Here is a 19,878-nt window from a genome sequence, read left to right on the forward strand (position 1 = left end):
ACTGTGAAAATGATGGGTGAGTAAGGTTAAATTCCAATTCCCTGTCTCATAGGATTTTAAATAGGCAAATTCATTAGTGAGTGGATATTAACCCACATGTATGGACAAAGACACGGTCCCTGATGTACATGCTCAGTGTTCTTCCAAGCTCCACCTTTGTGAGGCCAAGGGTGTGTTTGTTTGTCAAGTAAAGTTTTAATCCTTTGAGGCACGATCACTACTATAAACATTCATCTCGCATTGCACGCGAGTGGTGGCCACTGACCACGCTGTACATCAGCATCGTAAGTCAAAGACTCGAGCACCCAGTTTCGGAGCTCTGCACCACTTCAAAGGCACAAACTGCTGAGGGGCTGCGAGACACGGCCGAGGTGTGCACCGCCCGCCACCTGGCCAGGCTGCTCAGCGGCGCCGGGCTGCCAGCCGCCCGGGCACGCAGGCCTGCCAGGCACGCAGGCCGCCGCGGCCCTCTTCCTCCGGACGCTTCACCTACTGCGGGGGAGCGCTCCCCTTCTCCAGCCCGGGCACCTCGGCCCGTCCCGCGGTAAGAGGCCAGCACTGCCCCACACACAGGAGGCTCCGCTCGCCCAGCCCCACCTCCGCAGCTCCCCACACCCGCCGCCCGCCACCCTCGGCCACGGAACACAGCCCGGCCCGGGGCCCTTGTACGGCGTCTCCAGGCCGGCGACCGCCCGTTCTCCCGCACTCCCCGCCGTGACGCGCTGGCACCGCGGCCGCCACCCGGTCCCGGCGAAGCCACGGCGACACGGCAGCGCGCTCCTCCCTCGCTGCTCGCCTGCCCACCCCACCCGCCCTTCCCCCTTCAGCCCCTTCCTCCCGCTCCCCTGAGCCTTTTCCTCTCCCCCGTCTCCTCCTCCCTCCTTCCCCCCCCCACTTTAAGGTAACTCCCAGGAAATGTGCAAACCGGTAAATTTTACCTTCTTTGGCTTTTTTCCTCCTCGCCAGCGTGCCGCCGAGTTTCCCTAGAAAGGAGTCATCTTTCTTTCTGGACGGAGGAGATTTAGGGGTGGGGGACTTGGGGGAAGAAGGGGACTTCTGTGGGGAGGTTGCCATGATGGCCCAACTGGCTCTGGGGGACGGAGGAGACGGGTCCGAGGCCCCGATGCCGTGGCAGGCTGATCCCGGCTCTGAACGGAAGCGGAATTATTTCAAGCATTTGAGGCAGCTCCTGCTCCACGCTCCCGGCTCTCCCGCTCCTTCCCTCCCTCGCGCCCGCCCTCCCGCCTGCTCGGCGCCCGCCGGGGAGAGCCCGCGCTGCTCCTGACACCGGGCCCCTCCTCAGCCCACCGACCCTCAACACCACGGCCGCCCCTCCCCACACTGCTCTTCAGGGGCTGCAGCCATTTTGCCCCCTGCCCGGGCAGGGTTGCAGCCCAAGGTGGGGTGAAGGCCATGCACTACTCCCAGCTGGGTGCCACAGCTTTCGGGTGGTCAGCTGTACCCTTGAGGCACAGGACAATGCTTCGGGACACTGTCCCTCCACCTTTGTGCTGCAATTGCTGCACCTTCGTGGCAGAGCCTGTCACTAACTCAGGGTGGTTGATCAAACCAGTAGTGTAGGTGACAGCATGTGTGGCCGTGCTGGTTAGTATGGGTGCCAAAAGTTAAATGCAGGTAGGGAGGAGCAGGACCAGGGCTTAGACATGTCAATTTCCAGATGAAGACCCCAGAAAGATGTGGGCTCGCTGATGCAGGTGGGTGTTTCTACACGCTGTGACCAGCACTTACAGAGCTAGTGTCAAGAGGTCTGTGCAAGTTAAAAGCTCAAGCTTACTACATACATGGCAATTTTGAGCACATTTTTGCAACACAGCCCTCTGCGTGGAGGTTTTGGTTACAGCTGTGGTCAGAGGCAGCTGGTATCATCATAGACACACAAAAGAAACCAACTGTTGCAGTCAGACCAGTTTAAAAGCCAGTGGAAAAGGTGACTTAGCATGGCACCACCCCTACTTTGATTTGCAGATCAGTAGCTTAAGAGAGAAGTATCTTTAAAACAGATAATTTGCTCTGACTGGTTCAGGAGGCCACCAAGCCTGCAACAGCATTAATGTCATCTGCATGCACCACTTTCACTTACCACTTAATCACTCGATTAACAATTCAGGCAAAAAGCCACACACACTTCATGCAAATATCTAGTTATCCATTAGGCATAATAAGTGAAATGAAATTACCGTGAGGATATTTCTAAATCAGCTAATAATTGTTGTGTTTTTACAAGCTGGTAACATTGGTTAGCTGATGAGGGGTAGACATCAATGTGTATTTGTTAGTATATGCCCTGGAGAAAAACTTTTTTTATCCATACTGCCATCAGTTAAAAGCAGGTATGAGTTCAAGCCATTAGCACAATCTCTTTTCTTGCATTTGTTCTTTGGCTCATAGCACTGATTGTGTCTTGGGGCTGTTGTCTACAGAACAGTCTGAATATCACACATTAACCTCCTCTTACAGAAATGCTACTCACTGTATGGATAAGGAGATAAGCATTTCTGAATAATTTTTAAGAACATAGTAAAAGGTTATTACAAAGGAAGAAGAAATAAATGTCATGCCCTTTGTGATATGCATATGCATCTGTAGCATTTTCAAACAGAAAATAACTATATTTCCCTTTGGACCCAAATGATTACACATAGGTATCAATACAGGATTTTCTGGGCTGGCAGAAGAGACAACATTTTGTCAAATAGCACTTTATACCACTACATAAACCACACAGGCAGATATCTCACAAACAGTAGCAGGTCCTGGGTCATGCAGGAAGAGAAAGTCAGAATTCAGCATGCGTTGCCATGTATCCTGCAAAATAACTGAAAAGACTCAGCATCCTTCTTTCCTATCTCACTACACTCAGCATATGTAAATTAATGAAAAATACAATATTAACTTATTTAATAGCCTCATGAGGAATAGGTGCTTAACATCACAATAGGAGAATAAATTTTATGTGAAAAACATATCTGTATCTTAAATTTAGAATTACATAGGCTATACTTTTCTTTTAATCAGAGAATATATATGGATGTATGACCTTAGATTAACATTGCATTCAGCACAAAAGGCCTTATATTTATATCCACAACATTTAGATTATGGCAGATACAGAAATGTTTGGTTTAATTGCCTAGCTTTTATTTCTACAGTATTTTGACCACAAATAAAAGCTGCAGGAATAGAAATTCAATGGAGATTTTTATTTGGCTAGGTTTTTGGTGTGCAATAATTGAATACTTTCACAATCTGTGCTCACACAGAGGACAGAGCAGTCGGCAGGCTGCTGCTATTCAGGCTGGCCTTGCTGCATCTGACATAGAAATCTGGATCAGACCATGAGAGCTCTCACCATGCTCCCTGTCAGCACCTTGTTCTTGCAGATGAGCAAACCAGTGGCTCAAAATTGATTATATCCTGATCACATATATACACCTGCCAGGCAATAAAACAAGGCTAAATCCACATACTTCAAATAATTCTTACTCACCTGCATCGCTGTCCATGCACACCTTGGTTTTATTTCCTTTGTTTTGTGGTCATTCTGAGTCCCATGGTAGAATCTTACTTTGCAAATGAAGCAGAAGAGGCAGGGTACATAGTATAGCAACCATGGGCTAGGCTGGCAAGAAAGCATGGCAGCAGCCAAGCTGGTTAAACCTGTGCAATAAAATATTGGTTTTTCTTAAGAGTTTTCTCCTAACAATTTTTCTCCTAGTTGTACCTCTGCTCTAGCAGACCTTTACTTCAGGTCTTCAAGGAGCTATTATAATTTGTATGTCATATCTGAGGAAATTAGGTGGGGAATTCATGTATAAGAATGTGAGGAAGTTGTTGATCTCATGGATTTTGAAACCTGTTGTGCTCAAGGTAGCATTGACTGCCCTGTAACTCCAGGGGTTCATTATTCCTAAACTATAAAATGAATCTGTGAACTGCAAGATGGTGTGATTTACTTACCAGTATAAGAATTAAGAAATTGATCTAATTTCTTACCTATAGATCTTTCCTAGACACACATTATTACATTACAGATACCCATGGAGAGAAATTGCTATGGAAATGACTCAAGGACTTCAGAGAGTGAGATACAATTTTATTTTTTCCAGTAGAAAATTGCTGACATCTAAGCCATTTAGACATAGTCAATACGTTCCAGCACATCACATTATACTCAATGACAGTGCCAAGGATTCAAAAATGAACAAATCTATTGTAAGTTAGAGAGTCAGTTTACAGAAAAGATTGAGCAGCAAGAAGACTCATAACCAAACCAGTGTTTAAATACATTCCTAATACAAGCCAACCATATTGAATTGACCTGTGACTAGTGCACATAGCTTCTCTTCCCCCCCACCCCTTTCTCTACCCTCACAAAATATGAAGACCAGCTTTAAATGACTTGAGTTTATTATTTTCCTAAATCCCTTGAACAGTTCTTTTTTTAATCTAGTGTTGTGAGGTACTTAATATCAAGCAGGGTGACAGCAGCCTAATAGTGGTTTGGGGGTTTTTTTTTGAGGTCCATTAAATGCTGTTCGTCCTCAGTTTCTTTTGACCCTAATACTCTCAAGAACTCAAATCTTTGGGACTAAAAGAAAAGCACCCTTGCACATTTGGTATCATAGCTGAACAGGTTACCTGCTGTAAACTGAAATCTTAGGTCTTAAGTACAATTCAGAGCAACCTGAACATGACTGACTGCAGTCTGTACATCTCCCCTGGGCAAGTAGGCAGGGGGTAGCAGTCTCCACCTCAGTACTATAGGCCTCATGTTTCTGAGGATGCTCTTCCTCTTTGTACAGCAGCAACACTAAGGTGAATGGTCCTTTTGGATTGTGAATGTGAGGTGAAAAATCCAACCTGTGACTGATAGAACTGGAGGTTTCTGCCAAATTCCTCTCCACTAAGAAGTTTGCTTTTGAACTTTCAAAAATTACCTTGAAAGCACTATGACTCTTCAAAGCAATCTGAAGATCAGGTATGCTTAGCCTATGAATGACAGAAAACACAATGTCTGATGGCAACTTTGGAACACATTCAAGGATTGTGCTACATTTTCCACTGTGGTAAAAGACACGTCGTATTGTTAAAGCCCCACAAGCTGTTTTAAGGCTTAAATGTTATAGTGACTGAGAACATTGCTTTAAAATCTTAGTTTATATATTATTTACCAAACTGATAAAGCTATCCATTGTGCACAGCTTCACTTATACATAGCTGCTAGAAACACACAATTTATCAGAGACAACAACCAAGTAACATGTAACCTGACACTTCCACCATCCTGAAGCAATAAATAAATATAAATACATAAATATCACACCAATAGAGGTGTATTATTTACCTGTGGTCAGTGGCAAAAGCTTGCTTTTATCTTTAGAAAAGGTATTTTAAAATTTCTTACAATGCACCAAAAAGTTAAGGTCATTCATAAATTACTGTGACAAAATCCAGTGTATCTGTTATCCTACAAGTACCTACCAAAAAGTTTTTTAGTTCAAAGCTTTTGGAACAGGAATGCTTCTAGCTTTGGCTGTACCATAGGCAACTGCTGCAAATTAGCACCATTCATGAAATAATGAGAACATCAAATCTTGTCAGAGCATAAGGTAAAGAGATACTCAAAAAGAAATAGTCCTTCCATTCCTGCTTGTTTAGTTGGTTGGGTTTTCTTCAGTTTGAAAATGTAATGCATCATACTTACAGCTGGGAATACCACCTATTGTAAATTGCAGAATTATCGCAGATTTAAGAAAGTACCTAAATTACTCTGAGCACTAAGGAGAATTTCAACACATCTGCTTTGCCAAAAATCTACAAATGCATGTACCAAAAAGAAAGGAGACAGTCCTATCTGCATAGATATTCTTGAACAGCAAGATAAACAAAGTTGAAATACAGCCATTTTCTATCAGGTGTTGAAATTACAAACAAGACTTTCTGCAGCCCTTTTGGGAAATTAGTCTCGAGGCGATCTTTAACTGCTGCACCACTCATCACATCCTATGATACTACCTGTGGTGTATTTTAACAAGTAATGCAGTTAGTCTGGATGAGTACTTTCAAATTACCACTTTGCATATTTTAGAGAAGACCTTCATCTGTGACACACTAAAGCTTTAAGTATTTAACAGTGATAAGGGTAGCCACCCCTTTGATAATCCCTTTCCATTTTACAGAACGTAAGGATGTATTACTGTCTTAACTTCCTGTTAAAAATACACAGTGTACTAAAACTTACAAATACCTAGAAAATTAAGTTCTGACATTGCATTTACAGTAGTTTTAATAAGTGCTTAAATGGAGTCATTATTCAAATGGCCCTTCTTCCACCAGAAACAAAAATTAACCTTATTGTTATGAGAGATGCTCCCTTTCTGACCTTTAAATAGTTCAACACGGCTTGGCTGTGACAAAATATCAATAAAAACACATACAGTTTCAGACAAATGGAAGTAATGCAGTCTCAAAAATACTAAATGATGTCATCATGTTTCTCAGGAATTCTATTCTCAGCATTAAAATAAAATTGCAAGAAAATAACAGAGCTCTGATTTCCCTTTCAAAGTCCCTGCTGTCCATCAGACAGGTAAATTCAGCCCCAGTCTGTATTTCAGTGATCCTTTAAGCTGATAGTGAAGTGACTCACTCCAGTTTGAGCAGAACTGTATTAGAGCTTTTGATAACAAAATGTTTCCTGAATACACTGATACTACATTTGAATTTCTTCATTTTTCAGAAGACTGTCTCTCCATGATCACAAATATTGCTGAAATCACATCTGTCTGCATGTGGCTGTTTAAATCCTGCCCAGCTGATAGCCTCTGGATAGTATAATGCTTTCAAAGTGCTGGTCTTCTGCTTTTTCTTTCACTCTCTGCTCCTCTAAGATAGACACAAGTTTGTCCCTTTCTTCAACCACTTTCATCATCTCAATAAAGATTTCATCCTCTTCATTTAGATCCATCTCATTTTTAAGGCTGTCTGAAAGACCATGAAAGAAGAGGTCAAAATCCAAATCACGCTGTTGTTACACTTTGCATTTTAATTGCTGGTGAACAGGTTGAATAAATATTACAGTTAACGACAAATGAAGTCAAGAGCAGTTCATGTCTTTCATGTTACAGGTCAGGGAAATCCTCTCCTGCATTTGGGTTACAACTGACCATGAAAGGGTTCTAATGTCTAGAGTAGAACTTACAGCAGAACTTAGACTTCTCCCTGCATTCCTCCTTCATGTGCTCTCTTTTCTAATACCAAATAAAAGGGCAAGCCCAAACTGCTAGCCAAAGTACCTAAAAGCAGTTCCAAAATACTGCAGTAATGCTGCAGTTAACACAGAAGCAGTGTTGTGTTTCGGTGGTTGAAGAAATTACTTTGTTACTGGCCACCCTGCATGTTAGCTCAATGTTGCTGCCTAGACAGCATCATTAGTGGAATTACATTTGCAAGTGCTTCTGATCCAGTTCACTGTAAAACTGGATATATTAGCTTAGCTGTCTTTACTAGACTTCATATGAGAAGATCCCAAATACTACATTTTGCTGGTTGAGCTGCACTTGCAGAAGAGCACAGGAGGAAGAGGCTTGGCCACTCTGGTCCCTGTTGAAACAAGCAGAGAATATGGGCATGGCCTATCACTGTGGGCTGGAATGTGCTCCTCCCTTTGACTTACCATTGGTGGCCATTTTTTCTCTCAGCTTTTGTTCCAGTCGGCTTTGGTGGTCCTGTAGTTCTAGCTCTTGAGCTCTATGTGCAATAGATAGTGAGTTAAAGAATAAGCTTTTTTTCAGTGAAGACATGTATGTTAGTACTATTTCAACCAAGAGAGTTCTGTTTATCCACTATTTTCTCCTCATGGGCAGTCAAGGCTAAGAGCTTTCCCTGTGCCCACATTACCATAGCACTGCCAGAGCACCATCCCTGGAGGTGTTCAAGAGGGGACTGGACATGGCACTTGGTGCCATGGTCTAGTCATGAGGTCTGTGGTGACAGGTTGGATTCAATGATCTTTGAGGTCTCTCCCAACCTTGGTGATACAGTGATACTGTGATTAATCTCAAAAATCAAGGTACCACTACCAGCTTTTGCATTATGTATATCAGATGGAAATCCCTCATATATTGCAATCCTTAAGGCTTTAACCAACTGTACTGTGTTGGTGGCACCCACAATGTGATTCTGGATAGGACTGAATGTTCCCACACATGAAGAGCCTTGCCATGCCCTCTGTGCAGGAACAGGTCCTGAGGCCAGGGAATTAACATCTGAACACATCCAGACAGTATTTTGCCCTGCAGTACTAAAAGCAGCCTGCTTTTACAACTCTGATTTGCAGAGTGCAAGCAGGAAGCATTGCTACCACAGCACCCAATGACAGTCGAAAAAAAAATAAAAGGTTTGGCCCCTGGCAGCATCAGCTGAGAAAAAATGTGGCTGGAGACAGCAGCTGGGCTGCAGCCCTGTATGCAGTGTGGGGGGCTGAGTAATGTGGAAATGATGAATGGCAATGAGCAGCCTGCCCCAGTGTGAAATGCAGGGGTGAGCAAGGGCTGCTGCAGCTTTCATTGCCTTCCCACACTGCCCAGAAACTGGGGGAAAGACCCGAGAGTCACCTCCACCTAGCTGTGGAATGGTTTTGAGGGAGCAGGGTGAGGCAGCTACAGCCAATATTGCTTCCATCAGCCACAAATGGTGGCATCTGAGGCAGTTTTTATCCGCTTGTTTTATCACTGTAGTGAATCTCTAGACCTTTTCTCATATGTTTCATAAAAACTGAGATGAACTCAGCCAAACTATTTTTCTTCCAGAGGAGAAAGTGCCCCAGTGCTTATTAGACCTACATTATGTAAGGGCAGAGCATCTATATGCTAGAGTACCACATAGGATTGAAATAACTGAAGCACTGTGAGAGGGAAGGACAAGGAGGACACAGCTGAAAATTTGTGTTCAAAACAGATTGTAGCAACTTGGGAACATTTATTCCATGACAGTCTCAAACTGCAGCATACAATAAGGCATTCAGTGTATCACAGGTACACTTTTCCCCACTCTGCTTCCCATCTCTAGTACTAATGCTTGTCCTTACTTACATAATCAGGAGCTCAGACTCATAACGCATTAATTTATTCTTCTCCAGGACCAGCTCAAACCATTCATGTAGCATCTGAGTTTCATCGTTTATACCTGAATCTGTTTAAAATAGGAAACTTAAGTGTGCATTCTGGCTTCCCTTTCAGTGCTCTTACCACTTAGGCTCATTTGAAATAGTCCTCATTTGTAAGACTAGGTGAGTTCAAATGTAGCTTTTCTTGCTGTCTGTCACTTATATCAATGATGTCTGGGTATAACATCCATGTCTACATTTGGTTGAATGCTGTAGTTTATTGCAGTTAAAGACATTAGATTTTAAAATACCTTTTGGAAGTAAAGTTTTTTTTCTGTCAAATAATCACAGAGGCTTTTTTATTTCCTAATGTGTGCTTTTATATTTCTCTTAATTCTGCCTTTGACAGCATCTTCTCTGTTGAAAATGGACTCCAGTAGGTAAACTATTTATATATAAATGGATATCCCATTAACACAGTTGGACTTCAGGATGTACTTACTGGCAAGTGTCAACTTAGTCCCTGCTTCCAGTGGACATCAGACACATTATCAAATCCTCTATAAATTTCTATTCATTTGACAAATGGCCTTCAAATTACAAGAGTATCATTCAACTAGGTTACCAAGTGTAGAGAGAGCCAGAATCCTGGACAGCTCAGCAGCATTTTGGGTGCCTTTCCGTTGTCACTTTGAAATGCACTTAGGTCTTGGTTCCAGGAGTTACCCTCTTGCCTCTACTGTTTCAGCAGTTTCTCACTATAACATTGAAGTCAGGATTTGACTCCACTTGAGAACAGTAATTTAAATGATCTTGTCACATGCAGCCCTCTAGCAACCTTCTTGAGCAAGAGGAAAATTGTTGGGTGTTGGGGATCATCAACCCATTTGCATGCCCGTCTCAGACTGAGGACAGGGGTCATGCTGGCTTGGGTGCACTTTCTCAATTTCTCCTCAGGATTTGACCCAAACCATGAAACAGGAGGATAAAGCAGCAGCAGAAGGCAGAGCAATCCTGGTCTGATTTCTGCCTGATTCCATTACTCTTGACAGTAATGGATGTGTTCCTCTGGGATCTTCCAGGTCCACAAGTGGCAATGAAAAATGTCTTCTCAGAGTGACTGCAGGAGCAGTTCTCACTGTGACATGGCTGTAGCTTCTCACAGATCCAATGCAGCATTAGTATTCAGTCTTAGGTCTTTGTATGCCACCATCAGAAGTTAAAATCAACATATGATGTATCTTGCTGTCAGGAAAAACACTGCATTTGCAGGTATGTGTATGTCCTTGGCACATACAGCAGGTTACTCTTGCCTTGCTTTTTTGTGCTCTTGATTAGGCAAAATTATTCTTTTAATGTTTCCTCTTTACACCTTAAGATCTCTATCTCTCTAATAAAATACTGTGTGTCATAGGTCGACATGAGCAAAATGCTACTCATAGCAAAATCCTCACTGTAAGGTGAAATAAAAATAGCCCCTGTTTTTCCTCCTCCATCCCACAAAATGCCCCTCAGGGCACTTTTCCCCTGAACTTTTCAAAGGTTTGTTAATAATAATGTTAATAGTTATTTAAGCCTGATGGAGTGTTTCATGCTTTCCAGGGGCAGAACAAGCCAATGAAGCCTTTTGCATAACACAGTGTGACAGAATTTTTTAAAAGGCTATAGGAAAAACAATTTGTGATTTTGTTTTGTGAGCCATGCTGGCTTTTTCTTACAGCACTACTAAACAAACCTTTCCTCCTGAATTACCCAAGTCTCCTTTAACCTAGATTCTGTTTGAAAGTCAGCTATTCTCATGATTACATCATAGCTATTTCCATTTCCATCATATTTGAGGGAACAACAGGCTGTAGAGGAGCTTTCTGTTCTCCAGTGCTGCTATGTTGTCCCTCTGTACAGCAGACACACAGTAAATGGGGCTCAGAGAGTTTGTGCCCTCTTGGAACAGCTAAACCTCATATTCCTCACTACTGAGGGTTTTCAGCTGACTTCTTTTGACTCTGTTGAAAGTTCTGAGAAACCTTGCATACGCTCCTTATGAAATAACAAACCTACGTGTGCAGATATTTGTTCACCTTCCAAACCATGAATGGACTTCCTAACATTCTTCTAACAAATATTTTCTTCTTTACCATAAGTCATCCTGATCTGTTCAGTCAGTTATGCTGTTTTCAGTGGATGCTAATTTGAGTGGAAAACATGTTTCGAGATTTTTATTTCTGCATTTTCTTGTAGGCAGAAGATCTCCATAAGCCTCCACAAATGTCAGGGGAAAACAAAGCACTGGTACATTAGTGATATATTATTTGGTATTTCAAACCAGAATAATGGGGAAAATGGCCATGAAAAATTATTCATAGGACTGATATTATTTCTTTTTTTTTTTTTTTTTTAAAAAAAAAAAGGCATGAATTGTTTTCACTACAATTAGAAGATCATCAAAGCCTCATTTTGCTCATCGGTCTTCATGGCAGTTGTTTTGCACCCACGCATGTTCTCTTCTAATTCAGCTGAGGAGCTAATGAATAACTCCCCCTAACAAAGGGGCCATTCATCCCAGGCTCACAGAATTATTAGAGGAGAGTTGCGTAAATGTCACCAAAGAGTAGTGTTTGCAGGCCTGTCTCTAAATTTGGTTATTCACAACCTTTGCAGCTCAATATTATTGCTGAACTGTGATCATTTTCTAATTACTGTAATAATACCTATTAAATCACTTGAATTGCATAAGCACAGACCTGCTTAAATACAACTTAACCTAATAAACGCTGGTCATTCATTAAACAATAATGCTCATTATTTTTAAGAAGGTTGATGAGAATATTAAACTCACCAATTCCTGCATCATTACAAATACGTTGTTACAAACCACCAAGTGCTAACATTTTGTTTGGGAAGCTTTCAGCTTCATGCTTTTGCACCAGAAGAGTTATTGAGAGACAGTAACATCCTGCATGTTAGTATCTGCCCTATTTGTAACTGGCCACCTACACAAAGCAATCAACAGGGAGAAAAAAAATAGTACTTTCACCTTAATGAGGGCAATCCAATTACTAAGGATGGGAAGAGAATGAGAAGCATCAATCTCTTGGCAGACAGCCTTCTTTAGGAAATGTGATTGTCAAAACAGCAAAAACAAGAGGTGGCTCTAGGCCATTTTTCCTAGTATTCAGTGTCTACCCCAAGAGCTGGAAGAAGCTTGTCCCTTCATATTTTTGAGTTTTCCAAAAAACAAACACCCTTATACAACTCAGCAGTTAAGAAAAAAGCTAATAGCCCAGATTGTTAAAGTCTTTTTAGTAGACTTTCCATGATGGTAGGGTGGGTGCCATTTGATCAAAGGTTATGTTTTCATTTAAGAAAAAAAGAGGGTAGCCTTTTAAATAACATTTCAAATAGGTTGGCACTATCAATTATAGAAAATCAGTTAATAAGTGTAAAAGGTTGAGCAAATCTCTTGCCGAACTGATTGGTTCAGTGTTAGAATAGGAGCAATAACTGCTAAGAAATACGGCATTAAAACACCCAGCACAGAGATTGTGCTGGGTTGCCTAGCTAAGATGACAACAAGATCAGGTGTCAAAACATTTCTAGGTTTTCAGTGTTTTTCATGAAAGCAAGAGGTTCAGCTGCCTCAAACAGAGGTAAATAAAGACATGTTTGCAGTCCGTCTGTCGGCTCCCCAGCATCCTTCCAGCACAGAACCACAGCCCCCTCTGAAGTCCCCTACATACAAGATTCACGCTCTCATCCCTGTTTTGAGCCTGGCAGGAAGCCCTACATGTCCTCTCTGGGAGGTCTCCCCAGTTTCACCCCCTGCATGCTGGGAAGCAGCAGCAGGATGCTGCAGTGCTGGGTGCTTAGGTCTATTGGTTCAGGCAAGTGAAAACCTTGCCTCCGCCTAGGGCCAGGACAATGTCCCTGTTATCTTCTACCCACTGAGGGAGAAGCTGTGCAGTTTGGGTGTGTGCCTGCCTGCTGCTGTTGCTATAGCATGGCCACCAACTCTAATCATATTAATGGTATTTCACACACTGGGAGAAGTCATTAAGGACTCTGTTACTAAGCACAGGCTGCTGCTGGCTTAGTAACTGAGATACATCTCCTACAAGCCTCTGTGGTTCCCTTCAGAAGATTAAATTAATCTCAGGATGGGATTTTCAAAAATGGGAGACACACATGTAGAATTAGGTTCCATTGTCAAGCAAATAATTTGAAGTCTTTGAAAATTTATATCATTCAGTGCAAAGGTGCTTGAGCTAACAAAATCTACAGAAATGGGAGAACAACGATTTTTGTCCTTCCAGTTGTTATTTCATTTAAGATTTTGGACTAAACTCTACTTCTATGACTTTATTAAAACCTCTATGCTTTGAAAGAGGTAAAAAAACCCAACCAAACAACCACCACCATCACTAAAACACAACCAAGCAAATACTGCTTCATTTACCTGATTCTCCTCTTAGTTCTCTCTCCAGTTTGACACCAAAAATCTCTAGAGCTCTTTGTCTTTCCTCCAGTTCTTCTAGCTGGCGCTGGACCGCCTGCAAAAATGTAGTGAAATGAAAGCTACAGACATAACTTAAAAATTCAGAGACAGAATATGGCCCCAGTGGTTAGAGAAGCAGATTGAAAAGGTCTCAAAGGAGTCATGGGATTTGCAAATTCACTAAACATATCAGGCGCCTAAGCAATTTACTAATTCCACTAGGTATCTATCCACACTTTTATGTGGGTATTATAGGTACTAAAAGAAACTCCATTTTCCTGAACCTTAGCTGTCCCAGTGTAAGATAGAGATTGTAATGTTTCTGTCTTGCATGGCATGAAAAGTCAGTATCTTACACATTCAGAAGTACATATTCTGAGATGCTATCTGAATAAAGATCATATAAATATGGAAGGGTTACAGCTAGAAAGCTTTGCTAGCTATTCTGTTGTTCATAGCATTTTGTTGTTTGGTTTGCTTTCATATTACACAAGCTTTTGACATGGCAAGAAAAGGCTTTAACAGCTAACAAGTGATAACTCAGTGGCACTTCAGAGAGGGCTTCTACATTCACTGGTCCATCCTCTTTTAAGTAAGATTATCAGAGGTGCCATGTGGATAATAGGCATGAAACACTGTAAAAGGTTAAATTGTCAAAAATAGATGCTAGCAATTCTCATGTCAGGCTCTTTTAGGGCATACTGAGCCAAGCCCTCAGCAACAGCCTAATAAACATGAAAGATGGTTCAAGAAGTGTGGACTTCATTATTTCTACAAAGCAGCAAAACAAGAGAAGGCACCATCTATTTCAAACAGTTTCTCTTCAGTAACACGTTTCACAAAAATGGAGATTTCAGATTCACATATGAACACCAACTTAGTTTTCTAATTTAATATTGGTACAGAAGTAGCAAGTGGAAGCTCCATCCAAATCAACAGTAATACAACTGAAAATGATGGACAACTCTGTCTTCAAAAAGCCTGCTTTCCCCAGTACCATATCTTGATTACAATTACAGTCTGAATTAATGAGACCAAATCTCTGTCCTACACAGACAACACACAAAAAGTGCTAATGGCCACATAAGCCATAAGGTATGTGTATGTATATAGATATGTTATTGCAGCAGGTGAAACAGATCTGCAAATGTTGACACCTGAGAGAACACAATCTGAGATGCAATTGTGCAGAGAAGCATCCCTCAAACCTTTAAACTGTAATTGGAAATAATAAAACATCAGCAGAGTCCAGAGCTTTTCCAGCATTTTCCAAAGAGGGCCTGTATAAAGTGAAGTGATTCTACATTTTTCATTAAGAATGAAAACAGTTCACTTGTGTTATGGCAGAGAGGGAACAAAAATACCACTGTATTTTTATACCCTCCTGTAGAACACGAGGGTGATAGCCAGGCTTCTTACATTCTCAAGGGCTGATGTTATTTCCCCTTTCTATCTCTTTTTCTCCTCAGTGTATTATTCTCTCATTGTCAGTCACTATTCCCTCTTGTTCTTCACACACAATTACAAAATCATGAAGATCTCTGGGGACACATGTGAACTTGTCACATCTTGTCAGGCCCTGTGACATACATCTTCCTGCTTCTGATGGCTTGGGGTGGGGAGGAGGTGTTGTGGATTTCAATGGAAAAACCAGTGAGCCACAGTGAGGAGTGAGTGGAGGTGCAGAACCTATATTGGGTACTTCCCATTCTCACTATTCACTCCTGGGAGATAAATGGGACATGTGCAAACTATGTTTTCACCTGTGCTTTGTGAAGCCTCTTTAGCTCCTCTTGTTTAATCAGTTGCTTTGTCTCTTTCTCCAGCTTCCTTCTCCTTCTGAGAGCTCTTTTTGCCTACAAGGGGGAGAGAGGAAAAGGGCAATCAAAGCATAAATAAGCCATTACAGGTTTCCTCAAACCCTCCTCTAAATCACAGAACAGTTGAGGTTGGGATAGACCTCTGGAGATCATCTAACTCAACTGCCCTGCTCAAACAATGTGAGCTGCTGCAGGGTGCTTGGGACAGCCCAACTGAAATGAAAATATTAATGTAAGACTACTTTAATGCTTTTGCCTATATTGACCTTAAAACATTACAAGCTCTTATTACAACCCTAAGTGAATGTGAACTGTGCCTATTAATAAAAATGTCCAAATCACAAAGTTGGCTATATACAACATACCATTAGACATGGCTTCTGCAGACACCACCATGAGCAGGGGAGAAGCCAGGCACAGACTAGGAGAAGCACCAGTTTAAGGAATTTCAACCCATTTCTGTCACTGTAATTGCTAAGAGTGAAATTCACTTCAGATCACTTGTAATATGGGAAGGGGGAGGTCACAGGACACTACCTGAAGCCCTACAAAGCCTTTCTCAAAGCCAATTCTCTACTGCATTACAGAGGGGGGTTTGCTCTGGCTGCTTCTGGAAAGTGAGGCGGCAGGACTGGCTTGCACTTGCCCAGTCCTGCCCTTGACCCAAGCTATCTGGAAGTGCTTCAGGGTTGTGGTTTTCCCATTTTGGAGGAGACAGAATATATAAGCACTGCAGACTAGATGATTAAAAAACTAATAAGCCAGGAAGCTGCTAAATTTTTTCCCACTGAGTTTTGCCAAAGACAAATGGTGGTACTGGCAAAATAGCAGCCAGAACTGGCATGAAAAGAGGTGCTAGGAGGCAGCTAAGAGAAACTCATTGAGTGGGGAATGTACATCACAACTGAGTTATTGCTCACACCCATGTGTGACAGCTGCTCATTCACCCCATTTCTGGCAGCTGCCTCAGCACTGCTGCTTGTCCTGTGACTGCCTGAACCATTGGGAGCTGCTTCCATGCAGTTTTCTCCCGTGTCCCACTTCTTTTCTCTATTTTGTTCAAGCTTTAATTAACTCACTATAATACTTTCTTACTACAGATTGTCTTTCCTGTTACAGGAAAGACAAACGATGAATTCTGCCGTCTCAGTGCATCCTGCCACAGAGCCATTGGTGGGATTGCTGTGCTTCTGCCTCATGGCACTTTGGCTCCTCTGGAGCTGTGCAGCTGGGTTTCCATTCAAAGCCCCAGGTAGCTTTCAGCTCAGCTGCTTTTATAGTGCACAGGACAGTCTCTTGCTTTGCTTACCTTCCCCTGCCCCCATGAAGACAACAAATCAAAAAGGCCACCTCATTATTAATTCCATTTACTGATACTCTCCGCAGGAAAGAGGTAAACACATTTCTGATGAGGTGTTCAAGCAGTAAAGGCTCTCTTTTTCACATCAGAGCTGAGTATCAAGAGTTCAGTGGTGCTTTAACTCCATCCCTCCTGTTAGCCTTGGAAGCTGAGTTGGGCTCAGAGACATCAGTGTAGGGCCTGGGCACAATGCTGTGGCTCAGGCAGCACTGCTGATTATGATAAACCATGTTTTCCAGTCTGTAGCACCTCTCAAACAAAGCTGTATTTCCCCAAGGAAAAGCTGCATCTATTTGGTTTCATTTTTTCCAGTAGTTTGCTTGTTGGGCTACATGTTAAGATCACTTAAGAAATGCAGCTTCCAAGTGGTTTTAGTGAAAGATGCCTGTTTGTCAAATTAAGACCTCCCCTGTCAATGCTGGTGTATCCTGGGGGAATTAAAGATGGTGTATCCTGGGGGAATTTTGATGTTCACCTGTCTTAAAGAGTTTTAATGTATTTTCTCTCCATGAAACCTAACCTCCACTGACAGAATGTACAAATTTCCACTTTGAGAAATTGCTGTGTGTTTTAGATCAAAATCATATGACATATGTCAAATACAGTCTAACTGATGAAATATCTTTCTGTTTCCCAGGCAAGATTACCTTGTGTGTTAATGAAGGCTTGGATTCAAATTCATCATCAGAGGAAGAAGTAGAATACTCAGTAGCTTGTTTTCTGACTGGTAGGTGTTCACATCCTAAAAGGCAAAAAGAAAATGGTCAGTGGAGCAAAAGCTACTGTTCTTTAACTTCCACAGACACTCTGCACCTGCCCTGAGCTCTAATCAGCAGCACATACAGCAATTTGGAAATTTGGCTGAAGGCATTAATTAAATTTTTGATCCCTGTCAAAAACTCTGTCTGGGCATATTTGGGTTTTTTTTTTCAGGTATTACATGCAAATAAATTCATTCCTTGCACACACTGCATGTAGCACACTGTTCTGAAAGCACTCAACATTCATTAAAATGTATATCTGAAGTTAGCCATATTACCCAAATGATTGTACAAGGCTCACTATACAGTGTAATTGAATGCAAAAAGTCTGAGCCAGCTCTTAAACAAATTACCCTTATGTAGGTTGTAGCATCTGGCACCCATTTTTACTACATGACATCTGCTCAGTGTAAAATAGTTGGCGTCAGAATGTCTGGTCATATAAAAAAATCACAAATGTAATCAGAAGCAAATGGACTAAGAACAAGGCTTTATCACACAGCCTCATGCAACATAAATATTTCATTAATTATGTCCAAACAAACGTCACTTATTTTTCTGTTTTAGGAATATTATCACATCATTGAACTGTTGATTAAAATGCCAGAGTAAGTCAGGAAAATCCATACATCACAACAATGCACTCCATAAGGAAAACTCAAAGGCTGCCTTTGGAAGAAGCATGCTCTCAGAACTACAAATTAAATTACATTTAATTGGGGCAATTTTATCATGCCTGTTTTTCCAGCATCTTGTTTCATCTGGGTGTAAATATTTGAATTTCTTCTTAATTTGTCTAATTCATAGCTTCATTCTCTTCATTTCGGAAAACAAAACTGCTTTTGGAACATCTGTCTCTACGCTTCAACCTGCTACAGGGTTAATGATTAACAGCTGGGCAACATCTTGGAAACGTACATAATTTAAAGCTAACAGTGCCAGTTTTCTTTGTGTCTGTGAGCTAACAGTTGCTTTTCTATGCGCAAGTTTTGTTCTGATTAAAATCACTTTCCAGTTTCCCAGCATAAAGTGTTTCTTCTTTGTCTTGTCCTGAATCCCAGTCCTGAAGTAGGCCTTCCATCTCAAGCCCTCATTTAAAATCTAAATCCATAAAACGTGGTCATCCCAGGTGGTAATGCAATGAAAGAGAATTCAAGTAATCTAAGGCAGAAATGCAGACTTTTATTAGCAGTCTCAGTTTTAGAAGCACCCAGACCTTGTGTCAGTGATCTTGCAAGCTCAGAGGGTCCAGTGGAGCAGATTTGGGTCTTGCCTTCCTTTTTGCAGGACAGGTCCTTGGGCAGCAGGAGGTGCATCAACCATGGCACAAGTGCCCAAGCTGCCACCCCACACCTCCCTGCATCTCAGAATTTAGAAAAGGGACACAGGTCCTGCTTTTTGGCCTGTTGGGAACTCTGCACTGGCTCATGATTGCTGGGATCACACTCATGATCTGCACTTCCCCATGCTCTGCAGAGAAAAGTGCTTATCCACCCACACCCCATCTCTGCCCCCAGCAATGACAGCCATCCATAAAGCCCTTCCAAATGCACAGGGTGGAAGATGATGTGCAGGTATCACAGATATTGTTCCTTTTGAGGAACAAACTCACCTATCTTGCCTTTCTCTGTGCAGCCAAAAGTTTGCAGTAACTACTCTGTGGTCAGGCCACTGGTAAAATGAATTCCATACCATGCAAGTGACAAACCCTGCAGCCCCACAGGGCTGGAAACACAAACAATTACATGCTCCCTTTCTTCTTGCAGCTGTGGGAACAAGCGGCTGCTTCCCTGTGTCCTCCTCTTTGAGTCACATCAATAATTCAAAAAGCGTTACAAGTCTAGAGGCAAAGCAGGCTGCTGTAACACAAGGCCACCTGACTTCTTGGGGGTGTGACTCAGGAGCTGCTCATCTTTCTGGGACAGAGAAAGAGTCGGTGACTTCCCTAAGGAGTTCTGATTGCCATCTCACGAGCACATGAGATGTACACGGAACGTGTCTGTACGCAGTACAGATTAATTACATCCACAATGCCTATCTGCTACAGAAAGCCAGGTATTTGCATCTTGGCAGAGAAAGTCTTTTAGATTGCTTCAAAACATCTCAGCCTTTCAAGAAATGTGGTACCCAAAGCTCTACAAGACAACAGCCACCTGACTGTAATCAGTAACCTTCTTCATAACCCCCACCTGAGAAGTCTACATCACAAGAACCAGGTGAAACCACTCAGTGAGGAAACACCTGATGGATCTACCTGCACTGACAGTTAGTTAAGACACATTTATTGAATCTACATTTCACAGGACCAATGTTCTCTG

General features: G+C 42.1%; 2 protein-coding genes and 1 long non-coding RNA gene across 7 annotated transcripts in view; 1 reads left to right on the forward strand and 2 right to left on the reverse strand.

Moving 5' to 3' along the window:
• PARVA (parvin alpha) overlaps positions 1-1,216 on the reverse strand; it is a 61,173-nt gene extending 59,957 nt beyond the window's left edge. Inside the window, exon 1 of the mRNA XM_068147971.1 lies at positions 939-1,216. Within this exon, the coding sequence (XP_068004072.1) occupies positions 939-1,074 (136 nt within the window). The 5' untranslated portion in view covers positions 1,075-1,216. The remainder of the gene's footprint in view (positions 1-938) is intronic.
• On the forward strand, positions 215-18,575 carry LOC137445859 (uncharacterized). The gene is made up of 3 exons (XR_010988506.1): positions 215-544; positions 17,437-17,526; positions 18,128-18,575. It is a non-coding gene; the product is annotated as an uncharacterized lncRNA (long non-coding RNA).
• The window catches only part of MICAL2 (microtubule associated monooxygenase, calponin and LIM domain containing 2), a 118,860-nt gene continuing 103,075 nt past the window's right edge, over positions 4,094-19,878 (reverse strand). For all 5 annotated transcript variants that reach the window (XM_068147966.1, XM_068147965.1, XM_068147964.1 and 2 more), the window contains 6 exons: positions 17,447-17,541; positions 15,383-15,475; positions 13,581-13,674; positions 9,114-9,213; positions 7,697-7,770; positions 4,094-7,005 (listed from right to left, as the gene is read on the reverse strand). In XM_068147966.1, coding sequence (XP_068004067.1) covers positions 6,821-7,005; positions 7,697-7,770; positions 9,114-9,213; positions 13,581-13,674; positions 15,383-15,475; positions 17,447-17,541 — 641 coding nt within the window. In that variant the 3' untranslated portion in view covers positions 4,094-6,820. The remainder of the gene's footprint in view (positions 7,006-7,696; positions 7,771-9,113; positions 9,214-13,580; positions 13,675-15,382; positions 15,476-17,446; positions 17,542-19,878) is intronic.

Source organism: Melanerpes formicivorus, unplaced genomic scaffold, assembly GCF_026170545.1.
Source record: "Melanerpes formicivorus ecotype bairdi unplaced genomic scaffold, bMelFor1.0.p_v2 SCAF_16, whole genome shotgun sequence".
In the NCBI taxonomy this organism is placed as follows: Eukaryota; Metazoa; Chordata; class Aves; order Piciformes; family Picidae; genus Melanerpes; species Melanerpes formicivorus.